Source organism: Mastigoproctus giganteus, chromosome 4 (assembly GCF_048544385.1).
Source record: "Mastigoproctus giganteus isolate SK-2022 chromosome 4, ASM4854438v1, whole genome shotgun sequence".
Classification (NCBI taxonomy): Eukaryota; Metazoa; Arthropoda; class Arachnida; order Uropygi; family Thelyphonidae; genus Mastigoproctus; species Mastigoproctus giganteus.
The window spans coordinates 218,364,949-218,383,774 of NC_143578.1; the positions used below are offsets into that span (position 1 = coordinate 218,364,949).

General features: G+C 36.9%; 1 protein-coding gene across 1 annotated transcript in view; it reads right to left on the bottom strand.

Moving 5' to 3' along the window:
• LOC150087411 (xaa-Pro aminopeptidase 1-like) overlaps window positions 1-18,826 on the bottom strand; it is a 532,432-nt gene that overhangs the window by 5,907 nt on the left and 507,699 nt on the right. Inside the window, exon 22 of the mRNA XM_090372051.1 lies at window positions 2,354-2,452. Within this exon, the coding sequence (XP_090228177.1) occupies window positions 2,354-2,452 (99 nt within the window). The remainder of the gene's footprint in view (window positions 1-2,353; window positions 2,453-18,826) is intronic.

Below are 18,826 nucleotides of genomic sequence, written 5' to 3' on the forward strand. Positions count from 1 at the left end.
TCTTATTTTTAATTGTGTTAAACTGATTTTTAATTATTTGCTACTCTAATGTAAGTTTTTCGATTTTTTCGTTTTAATTTCTGAAGAGTATCATTTGGAAGTGTTCAATGTACTATATTGAGGTAAACTTCTCTTATTATTTTACAAATATTGATATCAATGTAGAACACATTGAGCATTACAGCTTTGGTTCATATTATCTGACACCATTTTTTGTACACCTTAACCATAGGGGACCACAAGCAACTGATAAGATGTACCCTTTCCAATATGGAAGTACCCAATACAAGCTCCCACATGCCCTTTTGAAACTCTGTGATATCTTCACTGCGATATCTTTACATCCCATAACTGCTACTTTATCACTTTGACTTGCATTATGAGATGCAAATTACCAATGGTCTAGCATAGAAACTTTTCGGCTTTTTATACTGTGAGTTATGTGACATAGGCCATTATGGATGGGGTGGCCATAATTCTGGGACCACTGAGCACATGTGCGCATGCACGCACACAAGTAGGGGATATGTATATATATTATTGAAATAGCTGTATATATCATGGAAAAATTATACAGTCGAACTTGGTTATAACGAGCATCAAAGGATCGACAAAATTTCCTCGTTATAACCATTACTCACTATGTCAGTGATGAGTTAAATCTGCCTCCTATTTTTTTTTAAATTCTCAATAACTTGATAAAAAGATAGATTCAAAAAACCAAAGAAATATTAGAGAGAAAAAAAAATATATTAGTATTTACTTACACATTTGTATTAATATGTTTGTATAAACTACAATACACTTAATATTAAACACAATTTATTTGTCTGTAATTTTAAAACCATACACAACTTATTTCTCCATAATTAAAAACAATACTAATTAATAATAATAAACAATTTCTTGTTTTGTTGCCACTGCAGATGTCTTCGTCATTGAAACCTTTCCTAATTTCTGCCCAAACATGGTCAATCCATTCATTTGCCACTATTGGATCTGCAGATTGAGATTCTCCACTAATTTTTGCATAAACAATGTTGTGTTGGTTTTTAAATTAATCCAGCCAACCATTGTTACATACAAAATTGTTGCATCCAAATTGTTTAGCAAATTTTTCTGCTTGGGCCTTCAAGGTCGGACCGTCTACTGAATATCCAGCACTTCTTTGTGTAGTTTCTCATTGCAGCAATGCTTCATCGACGTTTGTAACCCCGCACTTTCGAAAAATTTTTTTTTTTCCGGTTATGTTCTCTTCCAGTGCTGATATGTAGACATGTTTATTCTTTAACAATGCCGATACTGTTCAAGAGGGCAAAGAAAACTTTTTACACACTTCATTTTTTACACCACATTCTAACTCACAAATAATTTCAACTTTTTTGTGAATCGAGAGACACTTTCTTTTCTTAGTAGAAAAGAAATCAAAGACATCTTTCCGAAGGAAGGGTTTGTTTCTAACTGATTTTACTTTAAAATGACAGTAAAGTGATCTGCATACAAACAATTATCCTTACCAAAACTGTTAGAAGTATCGGAATAAATTTATGGTTCAGTGAATACAAGACAATCTGCAAATAGGGCAATGCGACTGTAGAAATTACAAGCAGAAAGCCAATGCACTATTGCAGTGGTTTTGACCTTTTTTTAATAATGGCACCCTTACTCAATTTTCTGAGTGTTAGATCTGATTCTGTGTGTGTGTGTGTGTGTGTGTGTGTGTATATATATAATATTAAAAAATATATGTTATATGATAGTTATTACAATAATATAACTATAAATAAAATTACAATTCATAATACAAATTATATATATATAATAATTTTATTCTTTATACAGAGGTACTAAATAAACATCAATTATAGATCACCACAAAATTAAAAAGATACTGTATACCTTTTTATAATGAAATAAATATATAAATTAAAAAAAAAAAAAAAAAAAAGTAAGTAACTTAAACCCAAATTATATGGCACCCCTGGAATGTTTTTGCAGCACCCCGGTTGAAAATCACTGCACTATTGTATAGCCCCTGTCCCCAAAAGGACAAGGTTAGGTCATAAACCGGCCCCTAATCCGATGTGGGTGGTCATAAAAGTTAAGTCGCCCCTTTCATTTTTGTCTATTCCAAGAATTGGGTTTTTTCAACTATCCAAGCAATTAAGAATGTTTTGTATGCTATATTCATGTAGCACATTCATTATAAAAGTGAGTGATTGTATGGGAATATGCATAAATTAAAATCATTATGGTTTTTTGCTCATGACAGCCGTGATCTCATCATTCCCATGCTCGTTATAACCAAGTTCAACTGTATATATATGAACATATTTAGGTAAGATATATTTACCTCTTCAACAGTTAATAAAGATAAATCCAAAAGTTTTGTCTGTACTGGCACCAATGTGAGTGGCTCAAATGTAAGAAAAACCGATTCTTGAAAATTGTACTATTAAAAAATAGGAAGAAAAATATCATTTTACAAGAACTATTTGCACTTTCTCATGTATGTAATCTAGTTTAATCAATTACTAAAAAATTTGTAAATAAAAGCTTACATTAGGATAAATAAGCAAATTTATGTAGGATATAGTTAATTTATCAAATACGATAAATTAGGTATATCTTACACTCTACTGCAGAGTAAGTGATCCATTTAGCTGAATGGCCTAAAGATATGTAATTTACACCTGTTAATTGAATCATCTGTTAATCAAAACAAAAATGAAATTATTTTAAATCAAACATATTTTGGTAGAGCTGTGTTGTAAAAGCTGTATTAATTTCATGATACTTCCAAAAGTCATGGACTAGCATTCTCTTTTCCAGTTCAAGGCCACAAAAATGTTAGGCAATAACTTCCTCCAGAAATAATAGTAATTAGTGGAGGAAGATCTAGAAACACACACACACAAAAAAAAAAAAATAAAAATAAATTGGCAAGTCCACAATTCCTTTTAAAATTTAATAAGTTTCACAGAAGGATTTTAGGAATACCGGTTTCATCAATGTATTCCCAAATTCAGTCAGCAAATGTCGGAAATTTTTTTTTTAAGCTGGTTTCTTCTACTTCTCTCCTTGAAATGAACTTTATAACTTTCCATAGTAATATCTCATAACATTTAAATACTTCTATAAATGCATATCTTTCTTTAGCCCATTTTTGAGAATACCAAAGATGTAGAAACACACTACACACCTCTCTGAATTAGATAAACACATATTTTTGTATTTCTGTTTCACTTATTTGCTTCCTACCTTTCTATAAATACAAGAATCTGAGGTACCTTGCTAGCTATGATCTCACTTTTTTTTGTGGTCACAGCCATTTTCTTCTGAATCAAATATGTCACTATCTGCATCAGAATCACACCATGATGTTATCTTCCATCATAACCTCCCCAGTTATATATTTTTTTTATCATAAAAATCACAGTTCTATTGATCAAGACATCTGCCTATGGTGTTGAGATCTACACCTTTCACTTCAAACTCATTCATTATTTTTTTCCTTCATGAACTCTATGATGCTGTTTGGATTATATATTTCCTATGCAGTTTTATTGCACAATCTAACACAATATGAAATTTCACCATAATAAATATTGCTATTGTCCACATGATATGTCACTACAACAGCCCACTTGCTATTCTTCTTCTTCTGTTTCGCAGTACTCATCCATATCTCTTTATCTAGCCAAAGAACTTTTCTGAAAGATCCTTAACCCTTTCTTGAATGGAATGTTCTGGAATCTCTTATAATACATGCCTATTAATCCCTTCTGAATGCAAGAATGTGTGTACACATACACACACCTTATCACAAGATAACTACATCTGAAACATTTCGAACATTCAATTCATTCATTCTAACAGTAACTAATTCTAAACATTTCTAACTAACAACTATTTTTAACAAAACTCACACAAAACGACCTAGCAAGCATTAGAGATGCCTATTTGTGATGTCATTAGCAAAATTAAAATCCATCACACACTTTCATATTTTCTCTATATCTGATTGTTCCTGTTAAATGTCATTTTAAAGCTTTATTCTGTTGATCAAACACATGAAAATTATGTGATAAATGTGGTTTGTATGACGTATTTCAGCATCTCCTGAGCAACTTTTGAAGCAAAGTCTAAAACAGGTTGGTGGTGCATGGGAATGTACTATCATGATGTAGAACGACTCCTGTCAATTGCTTGATGAATTTGATCCTGAGATGCAGGTGGTCAAAGTTTCAGCATACCATTTTGAATTGATGGTCCTTAGGTCCTCAGTTCTTTCAGAGTCTAATAGTAAACAACCAGAGTGTTCAAAGAAAACAGTTACCACAACTTTTCCTGAAATCTGAGATAATTTTTTTTTTTTTTCTTCTTCTTCTTCTTCTTCTTCTTCTTCTTAGAGACTAAAGGTAAATCCTTGTATTGCTTTCTTGATAACTCTACAATAGTACAGTTATCAAGTAGAAACCTTCATTATACACAAACAACACTTAGAAATTTTTTATCCTTTAGCAGTTAAAAATATGTAAAACAAGCAAATCTGTGTGATGAATTAGCATGCCAACATGTTGGTTTAAGCATAAGTCATTTCTCTTGTCCTACTGAGAACTGTCATAAGTCACACATATTTTTAATGAAGTAATCCTGTAGGCTATCCTGTAACACATTAAACAGTGCTCCAATGCAGCCACTAAGGGTTGCAAATTACTTTAAAAAAATAACCACTAACAATATGAAAATATTTAAATTTTTTAGAGTTCATTTGGCATTGATGGCCAGCAAAAAAAAAACCAGCAAGAAGTATTTGACGATGGCTACATTATGTTTGGGCACTACTACAGTCATATGCCAAATGTATTTTCTCCCTCACAAATTTCAGGGCTATATAGTCATGTGCAGTTTTCACATCTATTTCACAATTTACAATAATTGTGAAATAGGTGTTGTTAAAATAAGTAATTCAATTCACTGAAGAGCATCATGACATCAGTTCTTCAAAACTGAACAGCTATCTAAAAAGGAAAGTGAAATCCTACAGATATGCTCTCCTCTCTCTCTTTGCATTAAAAGGATGGGTTAAGAATTTGAAAAATTTGAAATAAATTATATAGTATAAAAGTGTTAAAATTATCCAACGTTTCTTGTGGACCCACAGCCAGAATTCCCCAGGGCATTGATTTTGGCAGCAGGTTTATAGGAAACATCAGCTTTCCTTAAACACTTTTAAAACATATAATTTATTTTATCTATTCTGTTTAAATTTAATTTTGTTGGTTTAGTATTAGAATACCCTTTATACCCTTTCTTATAATTATGCAGGGAGGGAGGGAGGGAAAGAGAGATATTACTTTTGTTATTTAATTTCTACTATGCCAGACAGTGACTGGAGGGAGTCCAAGTAATGTGTATGCAGTGGGGGGAGGGGCATTATGTCAAGTATCTGGGTATATTCTTACCATGTGTATGCCATATCCAAAAATTTCATTACTTCATACAGCATGTCCCCCCACTTTTTCTTACTATTGAATACACCATGAATTGCCAAACTAATAGAGTAAGCTTATCTGCAAAAAGATCTAAACCTCCCAAACACTTCCTAGTTCATTTCACAAACATACGTGGTTTCAATTCTAATTTCAATGACATCCATTTCCACTTGCAGTATGCCAAACCTCATATACTTTTTCTGACAGAATCTTAGTTATCAATTGATTCAACTACTGCTCATCTCATTTGCCCAAATTATTTGCTGTATGATTCCATTCGCCTCAAAGGTGGTACTTGTGCATATGTCTGTTCCAATATTCCCTGTCAGAGACTTGGTAATTTGGAATCTCCTCTTTTCAATCTTCTCTGGCTTAAAATCTCTCTACCTCAAATTCATCTGTTGTACCTACCGTTTGCCCAACTCCACTAATCACTTGGAGCTCTTTGCTTCATCTCTTTGCAACTTGACTTTCTCCAGTCCAACTTTCCTAACAGTGAGGTAATTTTCCTTGGTGATTTTAATGTTCACAACTCCAGCTGGCTTCCGTTTTCTAGTCACGCTGACCCAGCTGGCCGAGATGCTGAGGCTTTTGCAATTAATAATGACCTTGCACAGATTGTTCATTTACCTACAAGAATACCAGACAATCCTAACCATACATCCAACATGCTTGATCTTTTTCTCACAAACAACCTTTCTAAGTACACGGTTGAAGTGAGTGGTCGTTTAGGCACCTTAGATGACAACTCGGTGATTGTCTCTTCACCAATGGAGCCTTTATCTTGTGGCAGTTCCCAACCTCATGTTGTTTGGCATTACAAGAATGCAAAATGAGATGACCCACAAGATTTATTTTATTCTTTTCCTTGGTCAGACTAATGTTTCAAAACTTCTGATGTCAACATTTTTTGTTCAGATCGTGTCAGTGAAATTATTTTTGTAGGAATGGAATCCTTTATTCCACACTCCACTTTAAAATCTCGTCCGTTATATCTAAACCTTGGTTTTCCAATAAATGTGCTAAGGCCGTTCAGGAGAAGAATGTTGCATATTGTAATTGGCTTGTTTCCAATTCTTCAGTTTCATTTTCTGCCTACACCAAAGCTCGTAAAGAGTTGTAAAGCAGTTATTAATCAGTCCAAACTAGATTTTGAACAGGCTAAAAGTAGAAAACTTGCTTCTTGCCCTAATGGTAGCTGAGCATTTCTGGTCTCTTGCCAAAGCTATTGGCTGCAACTTTTGTCCATCTCTTCTCCTACCTTGGTCAAAACCAGACGGTTCTGTTGTCACTTCGGCCAAGGAATTGAAATTCTGGCTTATGTTACCTATTTATGGACAAATTCAATGGAAAAGTTCAGTGAAACACAAGCAATTGCTCTAGACATCTCAAAGGCTTTTGATTGTGTTTGGCATAGAGGTGTTCTAAACAAGCTTCCATCTTATGGTTTGCCAACTGTTTTTTGTAATTGGTTATCCAGTTTTCTCTCTGATCGCTCACTGAGGGTGATGGTAAATGGCTCTCTGTCTTCTAAGTTCTCCACTAATGCTGGTGTCCTCCCAAGGTTCAGTTCTTTCCCCCACTTTTTTCTCTTGTATGTTAATGACCTTCTTCCATTGACTGGAAATCCTATCCATAGTTTTGTTGATGACAGCACATTGCATTCCTCTTTCCATTTTGAGAAACCTTGCCCTGCTCGAATATCCGCTACCAATTCCTTAAATGCCGATCTCGCATTAATTCTCCAGTGGGGCAAAGACAACTTAATTGATTTCAATTCTTCTAAAACTCAGTCTTGTCTTATATCTCGCAGAAAGAATTCTTCTGCTCCTATGTTTATCTTTGGTGACACTCCGATTTCTATGAAAGTTGATATATCTGTTTTGGGGATTATCCTGACTTCTAATTTCTCTTGGCACAAGCAAATTATAAATATTGCTTCGTCTACATCTAAAAAACTCTGTTTTCTCTTTCACTCTTTTTCTGTTACTTTTCTTCCAAACAGCTGTTCACTCTGTACAAATCGCAAATTCGCCCTACCATGGAATATTCTTCCCACATCTCGGGCGGTGCCCCCAAAACCTCTCTCAGGCTTCTAGATTCCATTCAAAAGAGGGCAGTTAGATTAATTAGTGACTCACCTCTAACAGAGTCTCTCCACTCCCTGTCTCATAGATGTACTGTTTCTGCTGCACACCTTTTCTACAGTGCCCATGGGCTGACCGGGCTAGCCGAGTGGGTAAAGTACCTGCCCGGCAACCCAAAGGCTGCGGGTTTGATTCCCGCCTCGGGCTTGGATCAAAGTACTGCAAAAACCTTGGGAGGTGCAATATGGCCACAGAAGCCAATGCACCAACAACTACCAAATTAAAAAAAAAAAAAAAAGTGTCCATGGAAGTATCTGTAGAAACGGCATGCAGCAGAAACAGTCTCTCCACTCCCTGTCTCATAGATGTACTGTTTCTGCTGCATGCCTTTTCTACAGATACTTCCATGGGCACTGTTCTTCTGAATTGGCTTCTATAATTCCCGCTCTCTCTTTCAAAACAGTTCGAACACGTGCCGCTACCAGACAGCATCCATTTACTGTCCAACTTCAAACTCACAGAACCAACTTTTCATCTTCCTTGTTTATTCATTCAACTGCTGTTTTCTGGAAAAACCTTCTTTCATATGTCTTTCCTGAAAATTACAGTCTGCAGGATTCAAGTCTAATATCAACAAATATCTTCTCTCATCTTCTCAACCTCCAAACCCAAGCACAGTACTAAGTACTATAGGCTCTAATACCTCTCATGTTTGGGGTTTTCATAAAAAAAAAAAGTTCAAGCAATGCTTTTAAAAATAAATCAGATTTGTGGATGTATTATTTCAATTCCAATAATATGAAGGGCACTCAATAAGTATTTACCCTCAACTAGGAATACTGGAGTTATGGATTTGAAACTTGGTAGCAATTTCATTCTTCTATGTAGCTATCTTCTACAGCTACACATTTTTCCCATCTGTGGATAAGCTCTTTCAGGCTTGTTGAATAGAACTTCTCACTTTGAACAGAAAACTATACTTCCACTTCATTAATTACCTCCTAATCAGTCTGAAATATGAGGCCCCATACTGGTATATATTTTTAAGGAAAAGGAAGAAGTCTGAAAATGAGAGGTTGGGAGAATAAGGTGGATACTGCTGCACATTTTCAAAGCCACACCTGACAACAAAGTCTACTGTGAGATATATCAGCAAGTCATTGTGGACAATAATGTGATACCTCCAATGTAGGTAACAATAATTTTGTTATCTATATTGCGGCAGTACATCAGAGAAGGCTCATTCCTGTATCAGCAGGAGAATGCTCCATGTCATATTGCTCACATTGTGATGGACTGGATTGAGGCTGTGAGTGCGAAATGTTGGATGCTAGCCCAGAGCTCTGACGAATTCAGAGGTTATCTGTAAGATAACCTCTGGGATGAAGTAGATTGTTGGATGCATGTGAGGAGAGAGAGACTGCCTAAAAAACAGAACTGAACCATTTCGAAGATTGAACGATAGTAAATATCAGAGGACATTTACAAAAACTTGTGGAGAATATTCCACAAAGATGATGCTGTCATAAAGGCCCAAGTTTTTGGTGTTATTAATTTTCCTGTAAATAAAGATTATTTGTAGATATGCAGGAATCTGGATGGGGCAGTGCACGCACACGCACGCACGCACGCACGCACATGCACGCACGCACGCACACACACACACACACACACACACACACACACACACACACACACACACACACACACTGGTATGCAAAATTTAAGGACCAGTCAGGTTTTCAGCTGTTGCTTCTCATAGGAGTGGCCTGGATATGGGAAAAGCATACCAAAGGAACCTTGTGAGGTACAGAAATGAAGGAAATAACACCGACACAACAACAGAAACAAAACGGTACAGAGGACTTTTATTCAAAAATGGCAACATAGCACTAGCTGCCATGATACAGATGCATCACTGCCTCTAATATCAATGCGGGCTTTGCACCGCCTGTCCATACTTAGAACAATGTTGTTTGTAAGTTCTTGCAGTAACATCATCCATTCCTCTGTCAATGCCATCTTCAGCTGGTGAACATTTTCTGGTTAGTTAGTTATTTATTTGGTTTTTAGGAGCATTAGCAACTAAGACCATATTGCTCTGGGATATGCGGTGGTCATTCCCTGACTTTTCCGCATCCTCCGTATTTGGTGGTGATGACATTTTCTGGTGGGTGTGGACGTGTGGCTAGGTGTTTCCCCAGAGCGTCTCATATGTGTTTGATGGGATTTAGATTGAGGGAATGTGCAGGCCAATCCATATGAACAATGCCCTCACTTTCCAAAAGCAAATCAACAGCTGCAGTGTGATGGGATGTGGCATTATCATCCATAAACACAAACCTGGGGCCAATGGCACCTTGGAACAGACTCACATTGGGAACGATTACCTCAGTACAGTAACGTGCACTGGTTACAGTACCGTCTTCCAGTATCTGGAGTTTAATTCATTATCATTATTACTAGCCATGTAGTGCAAAGAAGCCAGCTAAAAAAAATTTCCCAAGTTACCCAGAGAGAGAGAGAGAGAGAGAGAGAGAGAGAGAGAGAGAGAGAGAGAGAGAGAGAGAGAGAGAGAGAGATAAGTAGAAGGGAATCACCAAGAAAGAGAAGAATGATGATATCTGCTCAGGATCCTGGGTGTGCCAAGTCCATACTCACCAGATGTGAGCTCTTGGGGTTGTGTACGTCCATCCAAGATAACGCCTCACCAGACGAGAACACCTCGACTGCCATATTGAACTGGATGTAGTGCCAACCAAACTGGATGCCAGATTAGCTGACATCCAGAATTGCTGCTGAGACTGAATCTACTCTCATCAGTAAAGAGTACCTTGAGTAAAGATTTGTGGGTAACCTTTAGAAATAGTGTTGGTCCTTAAGTTTTGCACACCAGTGTATATATATATATATATAAAAATATATTAGAATAAGAATTTAAAAAATACAAATAATGCCTGCAGCATGGCAAGGCAGAAGAGTGAAAATAAATTAGAATAAGAATTAAAAAAAAATAAAATAAAATAAAATAAATAATAATAATAATGCCATGCTGCTGGGATTATTTTTATTTTTTAATTCTTATTCTAATTTATTTTTATATTTCAAGCATCATGTAGAGGAATATGGCTTTTTGCTGCTTCTGATGTTTGCTTTACCTTTTTATTATGAAAGAATTCAGTTTTAACCTATTTCAAACATTATTCAAATATATATATATATATATATATGTATGTATGTGTGTGTGTATATATATATATATATATATATATATATACAGTGCTTTTTTTGTGATGGTACGCAACGGTACGGCATACTGGCACCTTTATTAACAGTGATGTGTGTGACATTTGGATGCAGTGCACTTTGGAATTTGTAATATTCTGTATTTTTTTTTCACATGTTTATCTACTATTCAAATAAGCTTAAAATTATTTAACTTAATTTACATTTTTCACTGTCTATTGTTAAGATATTTCCTATATAAAACTGTATAACCATTTTTATAATTCTAAATTACTCAGTCGGACCTCTGTTTAATTATTTTGAATTCCCCTTGGAAATTACATTTAAAATAGTTTCCATTGAGCGAGGAAATTTTCATATAGCGAACGGATTAGGAGAGAATTAACTCGGTACGCCCTGTTCGCATTTCTGGCCTTCAGGCAATTAGTGCTGCTCTGCGAATTAAGAGAGCTAAAGGGATTACCATTCTACAACTTACTTGTACCTGGTAAAAACTATCCGACCACCCCTCTCACATACGTGAAAAGTCGCACTGGTCTGCAGTGAGCAGATCAAGATGTATTCCCAATGGGCTCTGGCCCACCTTCTACTGCAGTGGTGTCCAAACATTTCCCGTACAGGGGCCATGTTCAAAAAAATACAAAGTTAGATTACTTTAGTGTGTTACATTTTCCATATCTTGTTGCATGTAAAAGTAAAATTGAAAATATTCAAAAATTTTATTAAGTACAATATACAATTACATTTACTGAACAAAACATTTAATGAGATTTTTTTTTGATAATTAACAAAATTTAAAATGCTGTTTTAGTTCATTTTCCGGGCGGGCCGTAGGTTGGATACCTTCGTGAATCAACTGCAAGTGCCCCGTTCGAGAATTAGAAAAGTGATTTTTTTTTACCCCGACAAATAATCATCTGTTGTTTCACGGAAGTGCATTATCTACATTTTTCCGTAAATTTTCCCTATCTCTGTTTATATGGTCACAGTCCCTGAATATCCGAATGACACTGACATTTTGGACAGTTTCAAAAAAAAAAAAAAAAAAAAGAAAAGAAACAATTCAAATTTAAGAACTAGTGACAATACCGATGATGACAGAAGGAAAACAAGGACAACGAAGGTATTAAACCTTCTAAGCATGAATTGTTGGCATTTGGTGAAAATGAAGTTAGAAAATTGTAAATTAGGTTACAGTTAAATGCAATTCATGGATTTCGGGGGTACCTAATTGAAAAGATGGTTTCGGAAGAATTGAAGAATTTGATGGAAGCTTTGAGTATGATACCAATTTCATTGAGTGAATGTGAACGAGGATTTTCACAAATAAAACTGATTGTCAGCCCAACCAGAGCTTCGTTGATGACAAAAACAGTTTCTTCACTACTGTTTCTTAAAATTGTATGCCCACTGCTGACCCGCTTCGATCCAGCAAAATATGTTGATTCGTGGCTGCTTCGGAAACGTCATTCAGCAACCGACACACACAAAGAGGAAAAAAGAAGTCGACATAGGGTGTTGTATGAAAACTTAATAAAAATTTGGAATATTCTACAAAAACTTTATTATAAAATTATTTTTACTTATTATTTTTAGGGGCCATAGTCTAACGAAGGACCCTTAAAATGTCACTCAGTTGTCTATCTGTCTGTCACAGCATTGTATCTCTGGAACTACTCAACCTATTGACCAGAAATTTTAGTATTAGTATTAGTAACGGCCGCATGGTGCAAGAAAGCCTATGGCTTATGCTGCACCAGCCAAAAAAAATAAAAAATAAAAAATAAAATCCGAACAAAACAATGATAAAAAAAAAAAAAAAAAAAAGGAAATTAAACCTATCATCCTATGTGCTTCCCTTACCTGAAAGTAAAGTATTTTGCATGGGTTTGCACATCAAGTGGGCCAACATAATGCTATATTGATCATTGTTCATAAAAATTTGTCTGAGAAATGGAGGGGGTTAAAATGTGGGGGGATAAAAATGTTTTCGACAACCTATAGCTACACCGTTGGAAAGAGCTCAACAAGTATATTTAAAATATAATTTTAAAATTAAAAATGGCGGCGCCAGACAGGAAAATGTGAGTAATTTTTGTGTCCCCCTCTCTATTTCTGTTGCTAACGGAGCAAAAAATTTAAAAATCACATTAGCTATACGTTATTCGATGCTTATCAAGGGAAAACTATTCCGATTGAAATCTATCATTTATAATTAAATGATAAATTATAAATGTGCTAAAATTAAAAAACCAATTTTTTATTGCACTTTGATAGTGCGCTTCTTTGTACTAAGTAACTCTCCTTTTGGTGACAAAAAGGTTGCTAAATAGTTAGTTAATAATTCTATAAAGGTCATTTATAAATTTTGTGACCAGAAGTATTTTTAACAACTTTCAAAGCTGGAGTTGTCCCGGCAAGGAGATACTCAGAGAGCCAGTGTTGAGGCATTGGTGATGGAGAGGCACCTGCACGGAGTCATGCATGGCCCTCACCTGCCAGTTGCTTCTCCCCCGAGACTAATCACTTCTCCAGGAAGAAGTCAACAACCGGAAAAACTCAAATAGACAACGTTTTCGTTATTTCCTCAGTTTTAGGCCAAGCCGGGGTACTAGAAACTTTTTTCAGTTACCAGAAAGCTCTCTATTTGAGATACTCACTAACGACCATTCGTGTCATCCTGAGTGCCCGGCACTCAATAGTTGACCGATTTATTTACTTTATTTTATTCACATTTTACTTATTTTTCTATATACCGTATTTCCCCATGTATAAGACGCACCTTAATTTTGGGGCCCGAAATTTGAAAAAAAATGTATTACATAAAGTTATTGAACTCAAGTTTTATTCATCATAAAATTCATACAACTCCTCATCACTGTCAAAACTCCCATCCATTAGCTTGTCCTCATCTGTGTCTGATGACGAATCACTGTCTTCGTATATTGCCTTGTCCTCAGTTCCATCTATGGCATTTGAAATGCCACACTTCTTAAATGACTTGACAACGATCTCAATCTTGATATTATCCCAGGATCTTTTCACTCAGGTACAAACTTCTCCTATAGTTGGTTTCTTCACTTTTCCTGCTGGTATCAAATTGTCTCCAGAAGACTTCATCCATTGGTTCTATTTGTCTCTCATGGCAGCTTTGAAGGATTTGTTAATGCTGACATCAAGTGGTTGGAGCTGGGATGTCAAGCCTCCAGGTATGACGGCAAGTTTTGTTTTTCGCTCTGCAGCAATCTTCTTTGTATTTTTTGTTATGTGTGCCCTGAACTGATCAAGCACCAATAGGGCAGGTTTGCGTAAGATCCCACCTGGTCCCCTGCTCCAAACTTTCTCAAACCAGATCTTCATCCCATTCTGATCCAACCAACCCTTGTCACGAACGTGGACAATCGCTCCTCGAGGAATGTCTACTTTTGGCATTGTTTTGGTTTGAAAATCAGCATAGGAGGCAGCTTGGTTCCGTGTGCACAACAAGCTAGAACAACTGTATAATGGCTCTTTTCATGTCCACTTGCCTTCACAGTTACAGTTTTCACCCCCTTCTTATCAACAGTTCTGTTACTTGGGACATCAAATTGAAGGGGGCCTTCTCCATATTTGCAATTTGTCCCAACTCAAACTGATGTGTCATCCGACATTGAATGACAAAACGATGAAATTCAAGGACCTTCTGCTCATAACTTTCAGACATCTTTTGGGCAAGTCTGGTGCTGTCCGCATGCTTAGTCAATTCCGTTTCATGAACCTGAAGCACCAATTGTGTCCTCCTTTGAAATCAGTAACTTCTTTTTCATCAGCAATTCTTCTTGCCTCATGCTGAACCATCTTTGTGGACACAGGAATTCCAACTGCCCTTTGCTCTTCAATCCATATCTTCAATTCCCTCTCTAAATCAGGCCACTTTGCTGACTTGCCTCTCATGGCCTTTTTCTGCCGTGGTGTTTTCAGTAGGGTTTCTTGTTCCCATAGCCAGTCTCCGATTGTTTTCTCAGTTGGAGGAGGACCAAACTTACGTTCAACAGCACGATTTCCTTTCACTTTTGCAAACTGGATCACTTTTAAATTGAATTCAGCACTGTACGAAAATCTTTTCTGAGCCATTTCTGAGGAGAACGTGGAAAAATTTAACCTAATATACCGGTTACAAGTGCGAAACAATGAGCGCAAAGACAGCAAGTGCGAAATGCAAGTAAAAAAAAAATCTACAACCACTGTATAAGACACACCCAGTTTTTATACCCCAAATTTTTCGAAAAACAGGTCCGTCTTATACATGGGGAAATACGGTATACTTCAATAATTAATTTATACGTAATAAACTGTGTTAATATACTAAATTTGTTGTTCTTATTCCAAAAACATTATTACTCTAAAAAAAAATTTTTTTAGAGTACTTTTCATATCCTTTTAATTTTCAATTTTTCCTGATAGCAAAGAATGAGTACCGGCACCTATTTTTTTTTACAAAAAAAGCATATATATATAGTATTTAAGAATAGATAAGTCTGATAAATTTTGCACAGATGGAGGTGAAAAGTACACAAAGTGCCAAGGACTAGAAAGGTAAGGATAGTAGAAAAAAGAAGTATTGCAGGTTTGTAAATGGTAAAAGAATGTTAATATTCTAAGTTATGATGAATTAGGCCAGTTATGGGCCGAATTGCAAAGCCAATTTGAGGTGAGAGAACTGTAAAGTAAAATGATTAAACAAATAAAATAAAAATAAAAAATATAGAAAATAAAAAGTGTTAAAGTTGTCATCAGATATGGGTATGTATGTATGTATTTATTTGTCTTGGGCGGCACCGGGAACGTTAGTTCATCTCCGCCTATCAGATATGGGTAGGCAAATTTAGTAATAAATCAAAAACAGGGCAAATTTAGTAATACAGTAGTTCATGACTTTACAAGTTAATTCACTCCTAGTGCGCACTCGTAAAGCAGGAATTTATTTCCCATAGACATAAGGTTAAAAATAGGGGTTATGTTCTCAACAATGAAATTAGTTAGCTAATTAGTTTGTTTAAACAATTGATTTATCGAACGAAATGAAAACATAGCCTGTAAAACCAAGCAAATTATAATAATAGAGAAATTATTTAGCATTAGCATTAGTAGAGGCATTTCATGCAAGAAAGCAAGCTTATGCAGCATCAGCCAAAAAAAAAGTAAAATAAATAAATAAAAAATAACCACTTCCACTTCACCCCTCTGTTCGTTCGAAATACCTGTCCAGCTGAGCCTTAAACTTATTTAGGCTATCAACTTCCACGACAAGGGATGGAAGTCTGTTCCACCTACCAACCACCCGCTGGCTAAAGGCAAATTTCTGCACATCTATCCTTGATCAATCTGAATTTATGCCCTCTCAGGTGATTATTCTGAGCAAGAGGAAGAATCCCATCAGCATTGAGCATGTTCAAACCATTCAAGGCTTTGTACACCTCTATCAGATCACCTCGCTGGTGCCTAGTCTCCAGACACTGTAATTTGCAAAACTTAAGCCTTTCTTCGTAAGAGCACCCCTTTGTTCCATTCACTAATCTTGTTGCCCTTCTCTGTACTCGTTCCAGCAGCTCTACATCCTTCTTGAAATGAGGCCTCCAGGCCTGTATACAGTACTCTAGGTGTGGCCTGACCATTGCCTTATATAAGGGAATAATCACCTCTTTATCCCTGCTAGAAAAATTCCTATACAGGGTGTTTCAGTTAAACGTTTCAGAACTTCTAAGAGGGGTAGGGTACATCCTGACAACTCGAAATCATATAGCAATGTGGGGTCGGAAATGCTTTCCTGAAGCGGTGTTGTACACAGAAGCACCATAAAAAGAAAAGAGACCGTAAGTGAGAAATCGTTTTAATAATACATGAAAAGAAGCAAAAGGTACATGGATTAAAGTAAGTGTTCGAAGTTTCTTCCACGGGCTACAATGCACGCCTCACATCTCCGACGCATGGACATTCGAACATTCTGGAATACTCCAGGCGAATTTCGAATTTCTTCGGCAGCTACTGCGATTCTTGCAACCAGCTCCTCAGCATTGTCAACAGGGGTGTCATAAACTAGCGATTTCATATGACCCCAGAAATAAAAATCAAGACATGATAGGTCGGGTGACCGAGCAGGCCAACGCACGGGACCACCACGTCCGATCCACTGTTGACCAAATGTGACATCCAGGTAGTTACGAACATCTCCGCTATAATGGGCAGGGGCTCCATCGTGTTGGAACCACATTGTCTGTTGCGTCGATGCAGAAATCTGTTCATCTCTCAAAAGTTGTGGCAATACTTGCTGCAGAAAGATCAAGTAGATCGGTCCGGTTAGACGACACGGTAACAGGTAAGGTCCGATGAGGTGATCTCCCATAATACCGGCCCATACATTGACCGAAAATCGAATCTGTGCTGCACGACGTCGTATTGCATGTGGGTTCTCGACCGCCCAGATATGGTCGTTATGCGTGTTGAAAATTCCTTCCCTTGTGAAGGATGCCTCATCGGAAAACAACACTTCAGCAGGAAAAAGGGGATTTGTAGCACATTTTCCAAGGTGCCACTGTGCGAAAGCAATACGAGGTTGAAGAAACTTCGAACACTTACTTTAATCCATGTACCTTTTGCTTCTGTTCATGTATTATTAAAACGATTTCTCACTTACGGTCTCTTTTCTTTTTATGGTGCTTCTGTGTACAACACCGCTTCAGGAAAACGTTTCCGACCCCACATTGCTATATGATTTCGAGTTGTCAGGATGTACCCTACCCCTCTTAGAAGTTCTGAAACGTTTAACTGAAACACCCTGTATATCATTGACAATACTCCATGAGCTACTCTTGCAGCCCATCTGCACTGCTCAGAGAACTTCATATCTACCTGCACAACCACCCCCAGGTCCCTTTCATTCTCTACCACTGTCAGTGTAGTACCACAGAGTTGATACGTTGCTCTGGGGTTGCTGTTTCCCATATGTAGAACTTTACATTTGTCAATGTTACACTTCATTTGCCACCTCTCAGCCCATCTGCTCAACTTTTCCAGATCCTGTTGCAGCAACATAGTGTCAGTAGTGTCCTTGACAACCCTGCCAACCTTCATATCGTCTGCAAACCTGGACATTAAGCTTGATATACCATCATCAATATCATTTATGAATACAGAAAACAATAATGGACCCAGCCCTGAGGGACTCCACTAATAACATTAGTCCAGTGATGAGCAGTGTCCATTGATTACCACTCTCTGTCTTCTCCCCCTCAACCACCCCTTTATCCATAGCAGCAATTTGCCTCCAATGCTGCACTGCTCCAATTTGTGCAGCAGTCTTCCATGTGCAACAGTATCAAAAGCCTTTCTAAGATCCAAGTATATAATATGAAAGTTATTCCCTGCATCCAGTTCTTTTGTGACTGCATCATAGTATCCAATAAAATTGGTCAGGCACGACTTCCCCTTAACAAAACCATGCTGTGTCCGAGCTATAACTGAAGTCTTGTCTAGATGATCCTGCAGTGCTTCTTTAACCAGTGCCTCCATTACTTTTCCGGGAACAGAAGTTAAACTCACAGGTCTATAATTACTTGTGTCAGCCTTTGATCCTCCCTTGTGAATTGGGGTCACATTTGCACATCTCCAGTCCATGGGTACCTCCCCCAGGTCCAAGGAAGCTCTCATAATTAGGGCTAAGGGTTTGCTTACTTCCTTTGCTGCCTCCTTTAATATAACTGGATAGATCCCATCCACCCCAGGTGCCTTTCTTGTGTTTATCTTCAACAATTTCTCCTCCACTTTACTCTCAGTTATTACAAGATTCTCTAGCTTACTGCTAGAGTTGAATACACCTCTGGCATTCCCCTCGCTGAATAACTACTCATGTGTGAATGTCGATACAAAATATTCATTTAGTTTGTTAGCTACCTGAGCAGGGTCATCAACAGTTGACCCATCGATATCAAGTGGACCAATCTGATTCAACCCCTTCCT